The 19706-nt window shown below is 33.9% G+C and overlaps 1 protein-coding gene across 4 annotated transcripts in view; it reads left to right on the top strand.

Moving 5' to 3' along the window:
* Window positions 1-19706, top strand: part of LOC100933356 (N-acetyllactosaminide alpha-1,3-galactosyltransferase) — a 114979-nt gene that overhangs the window by 54810 nt on the left and 40463 nt on the right. For 3 of the 4 annotated variants that reach the window (XM_023507391.2, XM_031954223.1, XM_031954222.1), the window contains exon 2: window positions 15908-15996. In XM_023507391.2, the coding sequence (XP_023363159.1) occupies window positions 15908-15996 (89 nt within the window). Of the gene's footprint in view, window positions 1-7470; window positions 7494-15907; window positions 15997-19706 lie in introns of those variants that run through there. The other variant, XM_031954224.1, reaches the window with a different exon arrangement.

The raw sequence follows: 19706 nt of genomic DNA, 5'->3' as shown, positions 1-19706 counted from the left end.
AAGACTTCTAAACTCCCTTTATTTAACTCTAAATCTCTGATCCTATGTGCTGATGACATAATTTAGTTCTGCATTTATAGATACTTTCCTGTGACTTTTTTGGTAAATTAAGGGGAATTTTCTGTGTGAACCTACCTGAGGCAAAAAATAAATAAATAAATAAAAAATTAAAAAAAGGTTTGTTCCCAGGATTCATTATGAGAAGAGGCAAAATTTTCTTTACATTTTGAATCAGAAGTGTGAGAATTGGATGTTGACTTTTGAACTTTCAGAGTAGGTTTCTACTCCACACTAGTCCATCCATACTAGTCCTTGTTTCTGTGCTTGCTTCAACTGAGGAGTGGAGATGGGCTTCATTCTGCCCTTCCAGAGCAGGGTTCAGTGGTATTGGGAGGTAGACTCCAGCAAACAGTATGAGAAAGGAATTTGACATAGTAGAATGAGAGGAATTTCCCCAAAGAGACAGGTTCAAAGTTCAGATCTTTCTCCTTTTTGTGATCTTAGGCAAGACCCCCTTGAGTCTCTATTTTCTCTTTTCTGAAGTGTGGGGATTGACCTTGATGATTTTTATTATTGTTTCTGTCTCTAAATCTGATTGTTTTCTGATGCTTAGTCTTAACTCTGCCATTTAATATATATGATTGTAGGCAAGCCATCTCACTTTTGAACCTCTTTCATAAGAAGAGGGTTAACTAGAGGATCTCTGTAAAGTCCTTGCTGGCTCTAGAAATCTGATTTGTTGCAAGAAGGGAGAATTAGCAATATTTCTCGAAATGGAGCATCACTGAGTGAAACAAGCAGAACCAGTAATACATTGTACACATTAACAGCAAGAATGTGCAATGATCAACTGTGAAAGACTTTATTTTTCTCAGTGGTTCAGTGATCCAAAGCAATCCCAATAGACATTGTATGGAAAATGACATCTGCATCCAGAAAAAGAACTATGGAAATTGAATGTAAATCAACACATGCTATGTTCATTTATTTTTTCTGTTTTTTTTTTTCCTTCTCCCATAGTTTTTACCTTTTGCTCTGATTTTTCTCTTCCAACATGATTCCTAAAGCATAGTGTATTAAAAAGAAATAAATTAAAAAAAAAAAAAAAAAAGGAAGTTGAGCATCATAGTCCCCCTGTTCTATAGCATCTCAATGAAGACCATTGAAACAGTTACTGTTGGAATTGCACTTATATGGTACTGAAAATCTTAAGCATGATCTCTTAGCTCTGTGAAATAAGGACTACTAGGGCGTGTATGTGTGTCTGCAGTGTTTAAAAACATGATCACTGCTAAGAAGTATATGATGGGAAGTTATTAAATACATATTAAAATATAATAATCAGGTTACTAAATATATCTTTGTATATTATTATAAAATTAAATGTGTGTTATAAGCAGGGTGTAATTATAATTATAATAAATTAAATAGTGCTTTGGTTTTATGCCTTTAATTGTCTTTAAGTTTGAATACTGTAATTCTCTATGATGAAAACAAACTATCCTTTCCTCAGAGCAATCCTGTGAAGTAGGTGGGGCAGGAATGAGTCTCTCCATTTAACAGATCAGGAATCTGAGGGGCCCAATGGTTAAACTGCTGGCTACCAAGTGATGGAGCCAGGACTGAAACCCAAAGCTTTGACCAGTTGTCCAGTGTGCATTATACCTTTCCCTGAGGCTTCTGCTAGTTTCGTCAACCCATTTCCATACTTCTATGAGTTGTATGATTTCCTTGTCATAGGTGTATTTGGCAACCTTTCTATGCCCTCTCACCTTAACACAGTCTTTGTTCATGTTTTTCTTTAAAACAAAAACAAAATTTAAAAACCCACAACCAATAGGAAATCTTTTTTAGGTGCTAGAGATTCACCTGGGGCTTTTTGAACCTTTAAGGCCTATCAGTGGACTATTACACTGAAACTAGATGACTGACCTACCTCCTACTGCTGAAATTTCCTGCCTGAATGACCTTGGACAAGGCACATCATCTCTTTGATCTTAATATCCACATCTGTAAAATGGAGGGATTAAACTAGATAGCCTCTGATATCACTTTCTTTTCTAAAACAAACCATGACCCTATGATCCCTTTCTAGGCCTTCAGGTCCTTAATAATTTATCTGCCTAAGTTCTCCATCGATGCCTCAGAATCACTGACTTTGAAAGTTGAGAGAAACCTCAGGAGCCATGTGCATGAAAAATATATGATAACAAAACTGACTCATGCCATAAAAGGGATGCTGTGCTGGTGTACAGTGTCAATTTGGTTTGTCAGGTCCCAGCAACTTGGTAAGACTTTAAATATTGGGGACAAAGCCATATTTAGTGCCCAAACACCCAATGGCAGTAGGTCAGTCTTGAAATACTGGGTTTTTTTCCAAATATTTGAAATACACAGGTACAATGTGGTTGGAATGACTGAGAGAACATTTTTATTTATTCATATTATTCACCTAAGCTTAGATCTTAAACATTATTTAAATGATACTTAACAACAAGCTATTGTGAATAAATAGTGCCCCTGTAATGATAAAGGGGCTAGGGACAGGGTCTTGAGCTTAGAATTTAGGAAGACCTAAGTTCAGATATGGCCTCAGATACTTATTAGCTGTGTAACCCTGGACAAGACACTTTTTACTGCCTCCATTTCCTCATTTGTAAAATGGGGCTAAAAATAATGCACACCTTTTAGGATTGCTGTGATGATATTTGTAAAGTCTTTTTATGAACTTTAAAGCACTATATATCATGTAATATATAATACATAATTTATTATTAATGTTCATGTGAAGAATATGTTGTTTTAAAAATTTGTGATTTGCTTAATGAATGTTAGATTCTTTACATAGCTTGAATCTTAATATTTTTCTATTTCCTTAAAGTAAATATCAAGATGAGAACAAAAGAGAAAAAAATGAGAAAGAAAAAGTAAACAAAAAAAGATAAAAATAGTATGCTTCAATTTGCATTCAGTATCATAGTTTTCTCTTTGGATGTGGATGGCATTTTCCATCCCAAGTCTATTGGTATTGTCTTGCGTCACTGTATTGCTGAGAAGAGCTAAGTTTATCATAATTGATTGCCTAATCTTGGGTTATTATGTATAGTGTTTTCCTGGTTCTGCTCATTTCACTCAGCATCAGTAGACTTTTCTGAAATCAGCCTACTCTTCATTTCTTATAGAACAATAATATTCCATTACATTCATTTTTATGGATGTATATTTTTATAAATGATAAATGTTACCATTTATCAGCTATTCCACAATTGATGGGCATCAACCTAATTTCCAATTCTTCACCATCACAAAAAGAGTTGCTACAAATATTTTTGCACATGTGGAGTCCTTTTTCCTCTTTTTTGATCTTTTTGGGACACAGACCCAGTAGTGATACTTATGGATCAGAGGTTGTATACAGTTTTATTGCATTTTGGGTATAGTTCCAAATTGCTTTCCAATATGGCTAGAACAGTTCATAGCTCTATCAACAATGCATTAGTGTCCCAGTTTTCTTCTTCGACATTTATTATTATCTTTTCCTGTAATCTTAGCCAGTCTGATGTGTGAGGTGGTACCTTAGAGTCATTTTAATTTGCATTTCTCTGGTTAATAATGATTGGTTTTAATAGATGGCTTTAATTTCATTATCTGAAAATTGTTCATATCCTTTGGCCATTTGTCAACTGGGGAATGACTTGTATTCTTATAAATTTGACTCAGTTCTGATTTAGTTCTAGTTTTAACCCTAGATTAAAAATCTTTGCTCTATAGAGAATAATCTCTCTTCTATTTAATCAAACTTATATATTTGCTTCCCCCCCACTTCCTTTTTAAAAAAAAATAATATTTTGTTTCCCCCCAATTACATGTTAAAAGCTTTTAAGATTTTTTTGTTGTTGTTGTTGTTGTTAAGTTTTGAATTCCAAGTCCTATCCTTTCTTTCCCTATTTTCCCTTTAGATTCTGGGTAAGCAATAGCGCACATTAAGCTCACTTAAGATCAGCATTGCATTTCCATGATTTATGCTTTGCTTGACAGTAATCAGAGGGTCATAGAATGGAGTTTTATCTCTAAGGTTGCATTCATCAAGGAATATTGTGTGGTATTAATTTATACCTGAGAATCTTGTTAAGTAGAACTTTGAGATGTTTTTACTCTACACAGTCAAGTTTATTTTTATAATCAAGTAACAATGAGTGACCATGGGGTCTTGTAGTCTCTATCAATTCAGTCAGATATGTCTGCTAAAAACTGAATCTGAAAAACTCTTCTAAAAACCTGCAAGGTAGGATGGATTGAGTAAGATACTTGAAGTAAGATCTAAATTCTAAATTCAAATCTTGCTTTTGTTATTTACCAACTGTGTCACTCTGGGGAAGTCCCTTAATTTCTCTGAGTTCTCTCAGTTTAATCACTGGAAAAATTATGATCATAGTAACACCTACTTCACAGTGTTGTTTTGAGGACCAAAGGAGATTATATGTTCAAAGAATTTTGTAAATAAGAAGCATTATGTGTTTATTAGCTATCATTATTTCATGGATTTAAAAAAAAAATACTAAGTATTTAAATTATTCTCTCAAAGATTTCATAAGGATGAGAATACTGATTAGTAGTTATTGATGTTCTCTTGTGAATGTTTTTGTATGTATATTGTATTTTTTATTATCACACCGCTCTAGCCTTTTGGTATTTTTTCCTTCATATGAGATTGTGTTTTCTCCAGGATGGTTTTCCTCAATGTGTATTGAGGTTTGGTCCAGCTGCTCTTCCCAACTTAATTGCTATCATAATTTGCTTATACTACAGAGACGGAAATATTAGGGGCCACAGGGAATGATTCTTCGGATATTGATAATGAGAATAAATGGACATTGACAAATTTATTTTACTTTCTGAATGCTTCTGAAATGATGTGGTTCAGTTGACACCCACATTAACCATTTTTTACAGATTTGTTTTTATTTCTACTGTTTTAAGCTATTTTAGAAGGCAATACTGCTTACTCATAATTGTCTGCTATCTTCCTCTGGGATGTGTTAACAAGTGATTCTGTATATTGGTATTGTTCTTGTTTATGCATCTCTGATTGAACAGAAGATTAGATGTTGGATGATTGAATCAGTTTTGAATCAGTTTTCACCTTTTTGTTGTGGTAATCATTTTATAATGGTCAGACAAAGTGGTAATCAAACTCATATGTTTGTATTTTCTCACTTGCCTTTTAAAAAATATTTTATTTCCCATAATTACATTGTCAAAACAGTTTTTAACTTTAAAATGGTTTGAATTCCAAATTCTATCCTTACCCCTTTCCTTTCCCTTGTATTGCTGAGAACAGCCGAGTCATTCATAATTCTTCATTTATAATATTGCTATTACTGTGTACAGTGTCCTCCTGCTTCTGCTTACTTTACTTTGCATCAGTTCATGGTTAAGTCTTTCCAGGTTTTTCTGAAGTCATCCTGCTTGTCTTTTTCATAGCATAATAATATTTCATCACAATCATATACCACAATCTTTCCAGGCTTTCGCCAATTGATGGACATCCTTTCAATGTCCAGTTATTAGCTACTACAAAAAGTTGCTATAAATCTTTTATACAAATAAGTCCCTCCTTCCCTTTAAAAATTTTTCTTTGAGATACAGACCTAGCAGTGACATTGAAGGATCAAAGGATATACACAATTTGTTTGTCCTTTGGGCATAGTTCCAAATGCTATTGTGAATCAGTACACAACTCCTTACACAGTGTGTTGGTCTCAATTTTCCCATATCTTCTCCAATATTTATCATTTTTCCTTTTTGTCACATTATCCAATCTGATGGATGTGACATGGTATCTCAGAGTTGTTTTAATTTGCATTTCTCTAATCAGTAGTGATTTAGAGCAATTTTTTTCCCCATGTGAATATAGATAGTTCTGATTTCTTTTTCTGAAAACTGTCTATTCATATCTTTTTACCATTTATCAATTGGGGAATGACTTATATTCTTCTATATATTTGTGAAATAAGACTTTTAGCAAAGATATTGCTCCAAAAAATTCCCCAATTTTCTGCTTTCCTTAATTTTAATTGCATTACTTTTCTTTATGCAACCTTTTCCAATTTCATATAATCAACATGATCAATTTTACATTTTGTAATTCTCTAGATCTTGTTTGATTCTAAATTCTTTCTTTATCCATAGATCTAACAAATAAACTATTCCATGTTCTCCTAATTTGCTTATCACCCTTTATAAAAATAAAAAAATGGATCCATTTTGATCTTATCTTGATATATAATGTGAAATATAGATCTGTACCTAATTTCTGCCTTATTGTTTTCCAGTTTTTTCAGATGTTTTTCCAAATAATGAATTTTTGTCCCCAAAGCTTAGATGTTTAGGTTTATTATACTAGATTATTATGTCATTGTATACTTAATCTATTCTACTGATTCACTTTTTTTCTTAGCCAGCACCAGATTGTTTTCATGGTTACCATTTTATAGCAGTTTGAGAGCTGGTATTGCAAGGCCCCCTTTCTTCAATTTTTTTTCATTAGTTCCTTGATATTCTTGACTTTTGGTACTTCCACATGAACTTTGTTATTTTTTTCTAGCTCTATAAAACAATTCTTTGATAATTTCATTGATAGGGCACTGAATAAATAGAATTGTCATTTTTATTTTATATTGGCCCAATCTACAATTAATGTTTTTTCCTTCCCAGTTCTTTAGATGACTTTATTTGTGTGAAAACTGTTTTATAATTATGTTCATATATGTATGTCTAGCTTTGTCTGGGCAGGTAGATTCCCAAGTACTTTATATTGTCTACAGTTATTTTACATGGAATTTCTCTCTCTCTTCCTGTTGGAATTTGTTGGTAACATGTAGAGATGCTGATAGTTTATGTAAGTCTATTTCATATCCTGCAACTTTGCTAAAGTTGTTCATTACTTCCATTTGTTTTTTAGTTGATTTTCTAGGATTCTCTAAGTATTCTATCTTATCATTTTCAAAGAGTGATAGTTTTGTTTCCGCAATCCTTATTTTAATTCCTTAAATTTCTTTTCCTTATCTTATTGTTTATAGCAAGCATTTCAAATAGAATATTGAGTAATAATGGTGCTGATGCATGTCATTCCTTCATCCTTGATCTTACTGGAAAGGTTTCTAGCTTATTCCCATTAAAGATAGATAATGTTTGCTGATGGTTTTAGATAAATTTTATTTGTCACTTTAAGGAAAGCTCCATTTATTCATATTCTCACTGGTATTTTTAGTTTTCTTAATATGGAACCGATATTGCATTCCCGGTATAAATCCCACCTGGTCATAGCATATGATCTTTGTGATGTATTGCTTTTATTTCTTTCTTTTTTTTTTTTTTTTTTTAAATTTTTGCATAACGATCAGTAGAGAAATTAGTGTATAATTTTCTCTCTGTTTTTATTCTTCTTGGTTTAGGTATCAGCATCATATTTGTGGCATAAAAGGAATTTGGTGAGACACTGTCTTTGCATATTTTCTTAAATAGTTTTTATAGCATTGGCATCAATTATTTAAAAATTTGGTAAAATTCACTTCTAATCCATCTGGCCCTGGGGATTTTTTCTTAGGGAGCTCATTGGTGTTCAATTTAAGTATTCCATTTTCTTTTCTGTTAATCTGGGTAATTTATGTTTTTGTAGATAACTCATCTATTTCATTTAGATTGTCAAATTTATTAACATATAATTGAGCAAATAGATCCTAATAATCATTGGTGATTTTACCCTTTTCATTTTTGATAATGGTAATTTGATTTTTTTCTTTCCTTTTTTAACTCAAATTAACCAATAATTATTATATACCTATATTATATATTATTTATATTATCTATGTCCATATTTTGTCATTATATAGATATTATATGTTATCTATATTATACATCAATTTTATATCTATATTCATATGTAGATTTCTGTATCCAGCTGAATGTATGTGTAAAGAACTCCCTTTTTGGAGTTAATTCTGATGAAACAGAGGTTCAAATTTTATCTGCCACCCTATTCCACTTTCCCCTAAATTATAATAGCTCTTTCATGTCTCTTTTATGTAAGATAATTTACACCCTTTTATCTTCCCCCTACTTTTTTGCAATACAATCTTCTTTTTCACCTCTTTATTTTATTTTTGGGGTGCCATCCCATCAAAATCATCTTATATGTGTACTTCCTGTCTACAGATATTCCTTCTATTTGTCCTTATAGTAATAAAGTTCTAAAAAGTTAAAAAAAATTATCTTCCCAAATAAGAAAATAAAGTTTATTTGACTGTCAGTTGAAAATATTGACATTTTAATCTTTTTTCTAATTTGATGTCATCTCATCTTTTTTGACTCTTCCAGAAGAAATTATTCATGATATATAGATGTGAACCTTCTTAGTAATTTGAGTAAAAGGCATTTTTAATACTCAAAACTAAGCCACATTTCCCAAAATTCTATTCATTCTCTGTATCTGAGCATTGGAATCCCTAAGTATATCATATTATATGTTTGTTGTCAAGTTCTTTATGGAATTTCTTTGCCTTTTTATCATGTCACTATTGATATGTAAACTACTATTAGAAAGTAAATTCCTTTGTGGGCAGTAACGATTCTCTTTTAGTTCTATCCCCAGTGCCTAGCTTATAAGCATTATAGAACAAGATGACAAGTTTCATGAAATGATGTTTCTTGTTGCATTTGGTTAGGATCTCAAGGAAATTAACTGCCAACTTTTCTAGGACCTGAAGAAGTTAGTTTGTGTGGTTATATTAAACATGGCTAATGAGTGGTAGAGTTGAGACTAGAACCCAGGTCTCCTATCTCCCAGTTCTAATACACTATTAATAACCATGATTAGATTTCCCATTCATGGAATCACCACTGAGTTTCTCTGTTTAGAGAAATAAGTTAAGGAAATTGAAACTAAGAGTTCTGCATTTTTAATTTTTTTTTTCCTGAGGCAATTGGGATTAAGTGACTTGCCCAGGATCACACAGCTAGGAAATGTTAAGGGTCTGAGATCAAATTTGAACTCAGGTCTTCCTGACTTCAGGGCTGGTGCTCTATCCACTGCACCACCGAGCTACCACCGAGCTGCCCCCGAGTTCTGAATTCTTTAGAGCAAATTTAGAGTGAATTTGCTCTAATCTATTGCTGGGGAAAAAGTATAGTTAGCTATATTGTTACTCACTTGTGTTGTAATGTTTTTATAGTCACTGTGTGAATGAAGTACAGCTTATGTGATTATCTTAGCTTTTCCTCTATTTGACTTAGCTGTGGACTCTTAGCAAATCATTATCGTTTTTTTTTTTTAATGAGTATTTACAAAACACTTATTCCATATGGAAGGTCTTATTAGACCCCAGAGGAGCTAGAATAGACAGATAAGTGCTATGATGGATAATATTGGATTTGGAGTTAGGATTTGATTCAATGTCCATTTTTGAAACTCAGTGAGTGACTCTGGGTAAATCACTTAATTTCTCTGAATCTCATTTTTCTCATCTATGAAATGAGGATAATAATGCCTTACAATATAATACAATATAAAATATATAATACCTTATAAGGTATATACCAGAAAAACCACGTATACTTCACACTTTTAAGTGCTATATTTGTGCATTTATTCTTATTAATCAGGATTTATAGTAGCATAAGATATGTGCACAATTTATAATATAATATAAAGATAGGTAGGTGACACAATTGAGCAAGAGTTAGATCTGGAGTAAGACCTGAGTTCATATCCAGCCTCAGATAATAGCTATGTGATTCTGGACAAGTCCTTTAGCCTCTTTTTGTATTGCTCTCCTACTCTGTAAAATGGAGATAATATCACCTACTTCCTCAGGGTTGTTGTAAGGACAAAATTAAATGATATTTCTAAATTACTTGTAAAGCACTTTGCAAAAGTTAAGAGCCCTACAGAAATGCTATTTCAGTAATAATTATTAGAAGTGCATAAAAAGATGCAAATAAAAGACTTTAAGAGATTTTCTGGGGAACAGTGCTATTTTTTGGGGGAAAAGATGGCAAAAGTTTCATAGAAGAGAGTCTTAGAGTCTTAAAGGATGAATAAGAGGATGATAACAATTGAGGGGGAAAATATTTCAGAAAAAGAGAGGGAACAGTGAAACAGCAAAATTTAGTTGAAAGAATATTGGATTCAGAGTTAAAGGACCTGGGTATATACCTCAGCCTCTGCTACTTTTTACCTTTGTGATATTCGATGATTTTTTTACCCTCTAGGGGTTTATCACTTGTAAAATTGGACTGCAACACTTCTAAAGTTCCTTCCTGGTCTGAATCTTACGATCCTCTGACTTGAGCAGAATTATACATTTCCAAGTATTTCTCTTCCAACTAGACAAGATGATCAGCAAGCCATCAGCTGTCAGAATTGAGGCAATCTTGAAAATTGTGAGCAGTCTCCCTTCACTCCAATTTGGCTGCCAAGTAGCTAATTGTCTTCCAGGAAAAAATGGGAATGTGTTTCTAAAGACATGTTCTCTGCCAAGAAGTCTCTGAAGAGTCAGTGATATATGTTGTCTCTGAGGCTTGGAATATAGAAATGGATTACTTGCAAATTCAACCAACACCATTCTGAAATGCTTCGCTTAAGGAAACAAGATTGAATCATTCAGGAAATATTCTCAGTTTTAAGCCTCAAACAAAAACATCTTTTAGGTGCAGCAAAAACTGGGACAAGCAAACATTTTGTCATGATAGAAAGAAGTTTGTTTTAAGTATTGTCTTTCAAACATCAGCTTTTCAAAACAATTTTTAAACAAATGTTCAGTTTGTCTAAGATATCACATCAATCTAATTCTGACTCTCCTGCTGGAAAATTTAAGGGTCTTCAATGTGTGGGTCCTTGGCTTAGTTTTCTTTTTCCTACTGTTCATTTGCAAGAGTAAATGTTCTCATGCAACTAGAAAGAGACAATTTCAATTAGCCACTTAGAATTTACTGCGGTGTGTAAAATCCTGTGCCAGTCTGGTGGTGAAATGGCAAATAACTGTTATAAAAGAGAGATATTTTGATGTAATCTACAGAGGGCTGGCCACAAAGGCCGGAAAACCTTTGTTCACACTCACCCACAAGCTACTCTGCACAGCTGTAAGCTGCAGAGAAGGGACCAATTTGCTCTAGCAGAGAATTTGTCATTAGCAGTTTCCTATACTGAAGAAATCACAGTTCTGATAAAAAAAAGAAAGAAAGAAAGAAAATAAGAGAGAATAAGGTTAAATGCAATAAAGAGGGGAAGTGAAATTCTATGAGAAAGTGGAGGGAGAAGTGATGATTTTCACCAGATATTATTGGCTTCCTGGGGGACAGGTATGAATGTAGGCCCAGAGACAAGAGAAAGCTGAATGAAAACCAGATTTTCAATGGAAGATAATTAGATTACTGAGTTATTGGTGGAAATTGCTTCCATAGTGCCTGGTATTTAATAAATAATTATTAATCTTTATTGATTGATTGTAAATGCCACATTTTTCAGATTCTAGCACTACTATATTATAGGATCATATTTAGAGGTAAAAGACACCTTATGAAACTGCACTGATTAACTTCATTTTATAGATTAGGTAGTTGAGGCTGAGAGAGTTACTACATAGCTAGTAAGTGTCTGGGGTGGGATTTGAATCCTGCTCTTCCTGACTCTTTCAAACACCCCTCATCCCCACTATTCTTTCATTTTTATTTGTCTTGCATTCTCCTGTATTATCACAGTTTCCTCTGTAGTCGCCTATTCCTGAACAGAGCATTCTGCATCTTGTGATGATAGGGGAGTGAAAAAGAGAAGAGACAGAGAGACAGATGAGAGATACTTTTTGTTTTGTTTTTTCTTCTTAGGACTCAATGTTTTCAAATATGAAAGAACTAAAAGTTGCATAAAATGTGTTGGGTTCTTTTTTATAAGTCCATCTCTTGTAACAGTTCTTTCATATTGTTTCCAAAGTAGCCTGAAAGAGGTCATAAGCAAATCTCAAGTCTGTTTTCTCACCTAATGAAGTGCCAAGACTTTGCATGGCAGGAGCCATATTTGAAAGTGAAAGTCATTATAAAGTTGGTACCAAAGATAATAACAAGTCTAAACTTTCTCCATGATATTAAGGGAAACCCTAATGTTACTAATTAAATATGTAAAGGTTAAGGCTAGCACTCTACCTACCATCTTCAGAGGTGATAATCATCAGGTATTTTTTTAAACAGCTATGTGTCAGGCACTCTGCTGAGCTTTAGGGATGCAAAAAAAGGGCAAAAGACAGTCCTTGTCCCCAAGAAGCTCAAAGTCTACAGGGGGAGGAGAGAGGGAATGGGGAGAGACAAAAGGCAAACAACTATGCGCCATTGAGAACAATTGGGAAAGGCTTTTTGTAGAAGATGGGATTTTAGCTGGAACTTGAAGGAAGATGGTAATGGGAGCCAGCCAGTGAAAATACCCAGATGGAATAGCTTTTTCAAGCAATAGCAAGGAGACAGCAAGGTTACTGGATGGTAGAATATATGAAGGTGAATAAGTATTAAAATCTGGAAAATAGAATATTTTCTTTTAAAAATTTAACAATTACTCTATTCTTCCTTTCACACAGAAAGGCTATAAGTGTGGTAGAAAGAACATGATTTAGGGTTATAGAATCTTGGTTTAACCTTTGCCTCAAACCTTGAATCTTTACTTCCTAGGCAATTTACTTGAGCAAATCATGTAATCTTAGTTGGATTAGGTGATTTCTTAGGTGTCTCCTTGCTCTAAATCTATGAACCTGTAATTCCATTCTTCCCACATACACACCCAATGGGAGTTTGAGACCTTCTATGAATTTGACTTTTAGGTTAATTTTCTCTGCATGACCACTGTTGATTTGCTGAGTCACCTTGCAACTCCCTTCCCAACATATCTTGTGTTTTCCTCTCCCTGTCATTTTTAACTGATTCCTTCATATAGAATGAATTTTTTTTAGTCTATTCCTCCTTTCCAGTATGAGTCAAAAAAATCCTAGGGCAATGAGAGAAATTGTTTTCTATTTTATCCTGATCAGATCATTTTAAGAATGACATCAAACACCTAAGTGATTCAATAGTTAGAGCTTTGGTCTTATAGGAATGAAGTTCTGGGTTCAAATCCAGCCTTAGACACTTAACCTAAGTTTGCTTCAGTTTCTCTCATTGTAAAATGAAGATAACAACACCTATCTCACAGGGTTATTACAAGGATCAAATGAGCTAATACTTGTAGAAAGTAAAAGCATTTAGCACAATAAATACTTATTCTTTTTCTTTCTCTCCCCAAACTGCCATATAATAAAGGTACTGGAGACTGTAACATAAGACCTCTTAAGGGAACTGATGATATTCAGCTTGGACATTAGATTTAGGATACTTGCTAGGTATTCAGGTATTTGAAGAATAATGATATATGGAAAAGGGAATCAACCAGTTGTGTTCTCCTCTAAAATATAGAACAAAGAATAATGGGAAGGAAGTAAAAAGCAAAAAAGTAAAACCATGTTTTTGATGGCAATTGGGTTTAAGTGACTAACCCAGAGCTAAACAGCTAGTAAGTGTTAAGTATCTGAGTGAAATCAGATCCTGACTTCAGTGCTGATGCCTTATCTAGCTACCCAACATTGATCTTCATGTAAAAAAAAAAAAAAGAAAGAAAGAAAGAAAGAAAGAAAGGAAGAAAGAAAGAAAAAGGTTTGTAATGATTAAAATTGTGCCAAAATAAATGAGTTCCCTGAGATAATGAGACGGTTATCCTTGGAGTTAATTCAAACAAAGGTTGAATTAAAACATTGTTTAAACTATAGATGGTTGGCGTAGGTTGGACTAGTTAATTTGAGAAGTTCCTTATAATTCAGAAATTGTGTGATTCAAGGGCAGTTCAAATGCTTTCTTTATCATGAAGTCTTAGTTTACTCCCTCTACCTGGGTATGATTTCTCTTTTGGAGACATATAGATTAAAATATAGGCATGATGGCGTGGCCTTATGATCAGGAATGAAAGGCACTCCATAAGGGCAGGTAAAATATTCCCTTAATATCTTATTTATAGGATCAAGATTTTTTCAAATAGAAAAGACAGGAAGGGAGAAAATTGTTTAAAGATATCTTCCAAGCTAGATACAAGTTTCTTTAAATTAACTTATTTTTAATACACATTGCTTTATGCATTGTGTTGGGAGAGAAAACTTGGAATAAAAGGGAGAAAAAAAAAACAGAAAAAGAAGTGAACATAGCATGCATTGATTTATATTCAATCTCCCTAGTTGTTTTTCTGGATGCAGATAGCATTTTCTATCCAAAATACACTGGGATTGCCTTGCCTCACTGAACCACTCAGAAGAACCAAGTCTTTCAAAGTTGATCATCATACATTCTTAATGTTATTGTGTACAATGTATTCCTCATTCTGCTTCTTTCACTCAATATCAATTGATGTACATGAACAACATCAGTTCATGTAAATCTTAACAGGCCTTTCTAAAATCAGCTTGTTCATCATTTGTTCAGCCATTCCCCAATTTGATGGGCATCTACTCATTTTCCAATTCTTTTCTACCACAAAAAGAGCTGCTACAAACATTTTTGCACACGTGAATCCTTTTTCCTCCCTTTATGATTTTCTTGGGATCTACACTGAGTAGCGGCACTCAAGCTAGATGCACATAACAGAAAATAGCAGATATGATGCAGGAAAGGTATATAGTAGAGACAGTCAGTAATTAAGAAGAAGAAAGCCCATGACCTCAGATGCCTATCCTCAAATGCACAACATATGAGCAATTAAAAATTTAGGAATCATCTAAAGAAAAGGGACCAAGATGGAGAAAGCCAGAGGTTCATTTGATGAAGAACCTAAAAGAATTTAACTGATGAAGAGAAGACTTGGGAGTTGGAGGAAGAGAGCATGATAACTCTCTTTGATAAATGAAAGACCTTCCTGGAAGAAGGGATTAATAGTGCTCTACCTGGAGGAGGAATTAGGAGCTATGTAGAGATGTGGAAGAGGTGGAATGTTAAGTGAATTTAAGATTGATGGAACGTGCTTCCTAAGTTTCAGGGAATAGGGATCTTTTTAAAAGGGCACTAAGAAGAGATGCATGCTGTCTCCATGGTACTTCTCACACTATCTGGGAAGTCCACATTTTCAAAATGTTGTAGAAGTAGCTATTTGTGCAGGTGTAAGTTGGATTAACTAGCTCCTGAGGACCTTTTGAACTCTTAAATTCTATTAGCTTCTTTTAGGGTCACTGTAATATTCTCTTTGGCCTGGAACCTTTTGTTGGCCACTCAGTGAGAACCTGAGTGATTTGGATTTATCCAATTCATTTGCCTGTCATGGCTTCACCTCTCTGATGTCATGGACATCTTTCCAGAATGAAGAACAAACAACAATTTCCTCTTTAATGACTCTTCTCTCTTCTGAATTGTATATAATGAATGATAATAGCTAGAGCTTCATGTTTTGCTAAGCACTTTGCAAATATTACTTCATTTTATCCTTACAACAAGCCTGTGAGGTACATGCTGTTATTATCCCCATTTTACAAATGGGGAAGCAGGCAGAAATTAAAAGGATTTGCCCCGGATCACACAACTAGTATGTCCAAGACTGGATCTGAATCCAGGCTTTCCTGAGTCCAGGTTCAGTACTCTATATTCCAGTCAATAAATCTTTATTCAGTGTGTACTCTCAGAAAGGTTATATGCTAGACACTTATGGGATACAAAGGAGATACAACCTCTGTTTCCCTGCTTCCTTACTATGCACTTAAGTTAATGCATTAATGCATTATTTGTGCAGCTAGATAGACAGGTTTTAGTCTGGGCCATTGAATGTTTTATAATTTCTTCTTTTCTTCCTTCCCCTCAGGAGAGAATAATGATCTCCAAAGGAAAAATCATTCTATTTCTGCTGATTTTATTAACTGCGCTGGTGGTGCTCTGGGGCTATAATAACAGGTAACTCTGACTCTTCAGTGGATGCAACTATTGTTTTTGCCCTTCTGTGGTTTCTCTGCTGAAATAGAAAACGAGAATTGGCAGCAACACATGATCAATAAGAAATTCTAATTTTCCCCTTCCCCAGCCCCACCTTTGTCATTGCACTTGGATCAAGCTTGATGCCTTTTCTATTTCAGACACAGTGTGGCATAGGCAAAAGCATAACACTGGGTGTTAGAAAGGTGATCAGGTCCCAATTCTACCATTTATTAACTTGGAGGCCTTAAACACGGCCCTCATTCTCTTTGGACATCCCTTCTGTCACCTACAAAATGATTGCAATTTCATTTGATTTTAGATTAAAATTTAGATTTTTAAATCTAATTAAAAAAAAGATTTAGATTTTATACTTGAAAGAGAGTTTAGAGTTATTCTAATCTAGCCCCCTAATTTTACAAATAGAGAAACCTAAACCCAGATATGTTGAGTCATTTGTCCAAGGTCTTAGCTAGTTCAGTCCCACAATCAATTATTCAGTATCTACTAAATAGGAGGCACTGTCTGTGCTGAGGATAAAAAATAGCAACCACCAAAAAATAGTTTCTGTCCAACCCTTCCCCACTACTATCATCACCACCATTACTATTTTATACTATTCTATAGAATTACAATACTATATTCTATTGCCGTGACTACCAAGGCTGCTACTGCGGCTGCTACTACTACTACCATTATTATCACCACCACCAGCTAACAGTAATTCACATTTCCATAGCTCTTTAAAGTTTATTGAATATTCTTTTTCAAAGAGCCTTATGGAACATAAAGGTTTATTTTCCCCATTTTAAAGCTGGAGATATTGACAAAGCAGAGCCCAGATTCAAACTTGGTTTTTTGATTCCATATTTCACATAATAGTTTTTATTTTTCCATATACACAAAGATCGTTTTCAACATTCACCTTTTCAAAACCCTGTGTTCCATATTCTTCTCTCTCCCTCTTCCCTTCTCTATTCAGCAAACAATCCAGTATAGGTTAAACATGTATAATTTTAAAAAAGCATTTTACAAAACATATTACTATAGCTAAAGAAGCTCTTATTTAATTGATTGGAATATACCTACTATCTTGTTTTTGTATCTGAGCAATTCTGGTTGGCTCTAGAAAGTGTGAGATCTAATTAAAATTGCTCTTTCTTATATATGGGGTCAATAATTGAAAAGAAACAAGAAAATTAATCCACCCTGGCTTTAACAAGCCTAAGATGTTTGTAAGAAGACCTACTGGTTCTCATTGCAAATTAACCCAGACTCTTAATGTATCTATGTCTTTAGCTCAAACCTGGGATTCTTGCTGGGAAGGGTCTATCATTATTGCTATTTGGAAAATAATCATTTTGTTGTACTATGTTTGCCAATAAAATTACCTCTTCCTTCTGGAAGTTTTAGCAGAAGAGATTCCAGTTATGTAGAAGCAATTACCACCAAAAAATTATATGATTCTAGGCAAGATTCTATTATAACAGAGGTTGGAAGATATGACTGTATTATTATTGTTACTTACCTTTGAGATTGCAAAGAAACAAGGAAATTATCATGGGATAAGAGAGATCAAATGTTGTTTTCAAAAAAAGGAAGAAAGTGGATTTCACAAGTCATAATTGAGTGAATTTGAATTCAAACTTGGGGAAAATTCTAGGACAAATTCTTATACAGATAATTTGAGTACTCAGAATGTAAAACTGATGGTCGCAACTAGCCAGCATAAATTCACTTAGAATAGCTCATGCTAGAATAACCTCATTTCCTTTTTTTCTTAAAGGATTAATTGATTAGTATATCAAGGAAATTCTCGTAGATAAAATGCATATGGATTTCAGGCAGGCATTTGACAATCTCCCACAATATCCTCATGGACAATATGCAGAGGTGTGGGCTAGATCATGGAATAGTTGGACACATTCAAAACTAGGTGAGTAACTGTACTCAGAGAATGATAATTGATGTTTTAGAGTAAGCCTGGAAGGAGACTTCTAAGATCATGCCAGAACCCTAGTGCCTCAGGCATGTAAAACCTTTTAATCAATGACTTGGATTAAATGAGATCATGGCTATAACTATAAAATGGCTTATAAATGTAAAACATTTTTATTAGTAATGCTATACCATTATTATATTAATGTCATAGATATAAAATTTTGGTTAATGATGAGAGGGAGCTCTGGAATGATAGGAAACTCCCTCCCTCCCCCATCCCCCAGCTAAAGTCTTTATCTCATACATCACTAAAAAAACTGAACCCCTTCATGGAGAGAGTTCTTTCTCTTTGTTCCTTCTCATATTATTCTCACATGAAGAAGTTTGCCCTTTTTTCCTAAGGCAAAAATTCTTCATCATAAAACTTCAATCCCCTCCCCTCCTATTTTTTCCAACAGGCTCTTCCCTCCAACATTCTTTTTATTCCTTTCTTTCTCCACCTCCAGGTTCTATCCTAGGTTCCCTTTTCTTCTTTTATATCATCTGCCTTGGTGGTGTCATTAGCCCTTGAATTCCATTTCCTTTTCAATAGAGATGATTCCCAAATCTATACATACAATCTTAATTTTTATCCTGAACTCTTTTTCATCATAATTGCCTTTTAGATATATCAGACTATAAATTATATATATATGTATATATGTGTATAGATATATACATATATCTACATATTTATGTGTATATATATATATATATATATATATATACACTATAGAAATTTAAAAATCAACATTGCAAATTCAAGATTAATTCATTATCTTTCCCTCAAAATCTCCTTTCTTCCCAATAATAATTCTTTTATTCCAAGTCTCTGAAATCAGCGTCAGCCTTGCATCCTCAACCTGCTCTCACTTCACATTTCCAGTTCTATAACTCTTGTCATTTCCATCTTCACATCTTTCATACTCAAACAACTTTTCTTCACTCAAACAACTGCCACTTGGGTGTAAAGTCTCATCACCTCATACCTGGATCTTTGTAGTAGCCTCCTAGTTGATCATCCTGCCCACCTCTTTTTACTCAGTAAACTCCATTAGTTTTTTATTAATTATCTCCAAGATCAAATGTAAAGTTTAATCTGAGGCTAGCTAGGAAGGTATTGTAGTATTTTTAGGCAAAGGATGGTGGAGGCTTGGCCAGAATTATAGGAGTGGGTATATAGGTTTTCATCTTCAATGGCTTGCTGCTTTTTTCACTAAACTTCTGACATGGTTTCATTGTCTTATTCCATCACTGTCTTATGGTCCAGTCAAAAGTTGCAAGAAAGTAATTTAACCTGTGACTAGATGATTAAATATGATGGATGTAAAGGCCTATATTTGGGTTCATGTCATTAGCTGAACAAGTTAAGGGGAAAGGATGGCTGGATAGTGTTTTATGTGAAGAGGATCTAAGCATTTTAATAGATCTTGAGCTTACTATCAATCCATTAGTATAACATAGTAGCCTAAAAGGCAAATGTTATCTTAAACTTCATTGAGAAATGGAATGACCAGAAAAGAGGTATGTGAAAGCCTCAGTTTGTTCTCCCTGAGTTATATCTATAGTAATGGTATTCAATTCTAAGCACCACATTTTGTGAAAAACATTACAGCCTACAAAGCCTCGAGAGGAGACCATAATAGACTGACATGGCATGTAAACATTGGGAAGGAATTGGAAACATGGAGCTTAGCAGAGAGAAGACTTAT

This window comes from Sarcophilus harrisii, chromosome 2 (genome assembly GCF_902635505.1).
Source record: "Sarcophilus harrisii chromosome 2, mSarHar1.11, whole genome shotgun sequence".
Classification (NCBI taxonomy): Eukaryota; Metazoa; Chordata; class Mammalia; order Dasyuromorphia; family Dasyuridae; genus Sarcophilus; species Sarcophilus harrisii.
Note: the sequence above shows the minus strand (reverse complement) of the source record. Positions and strands in the feature narration are given on the sequence as shown.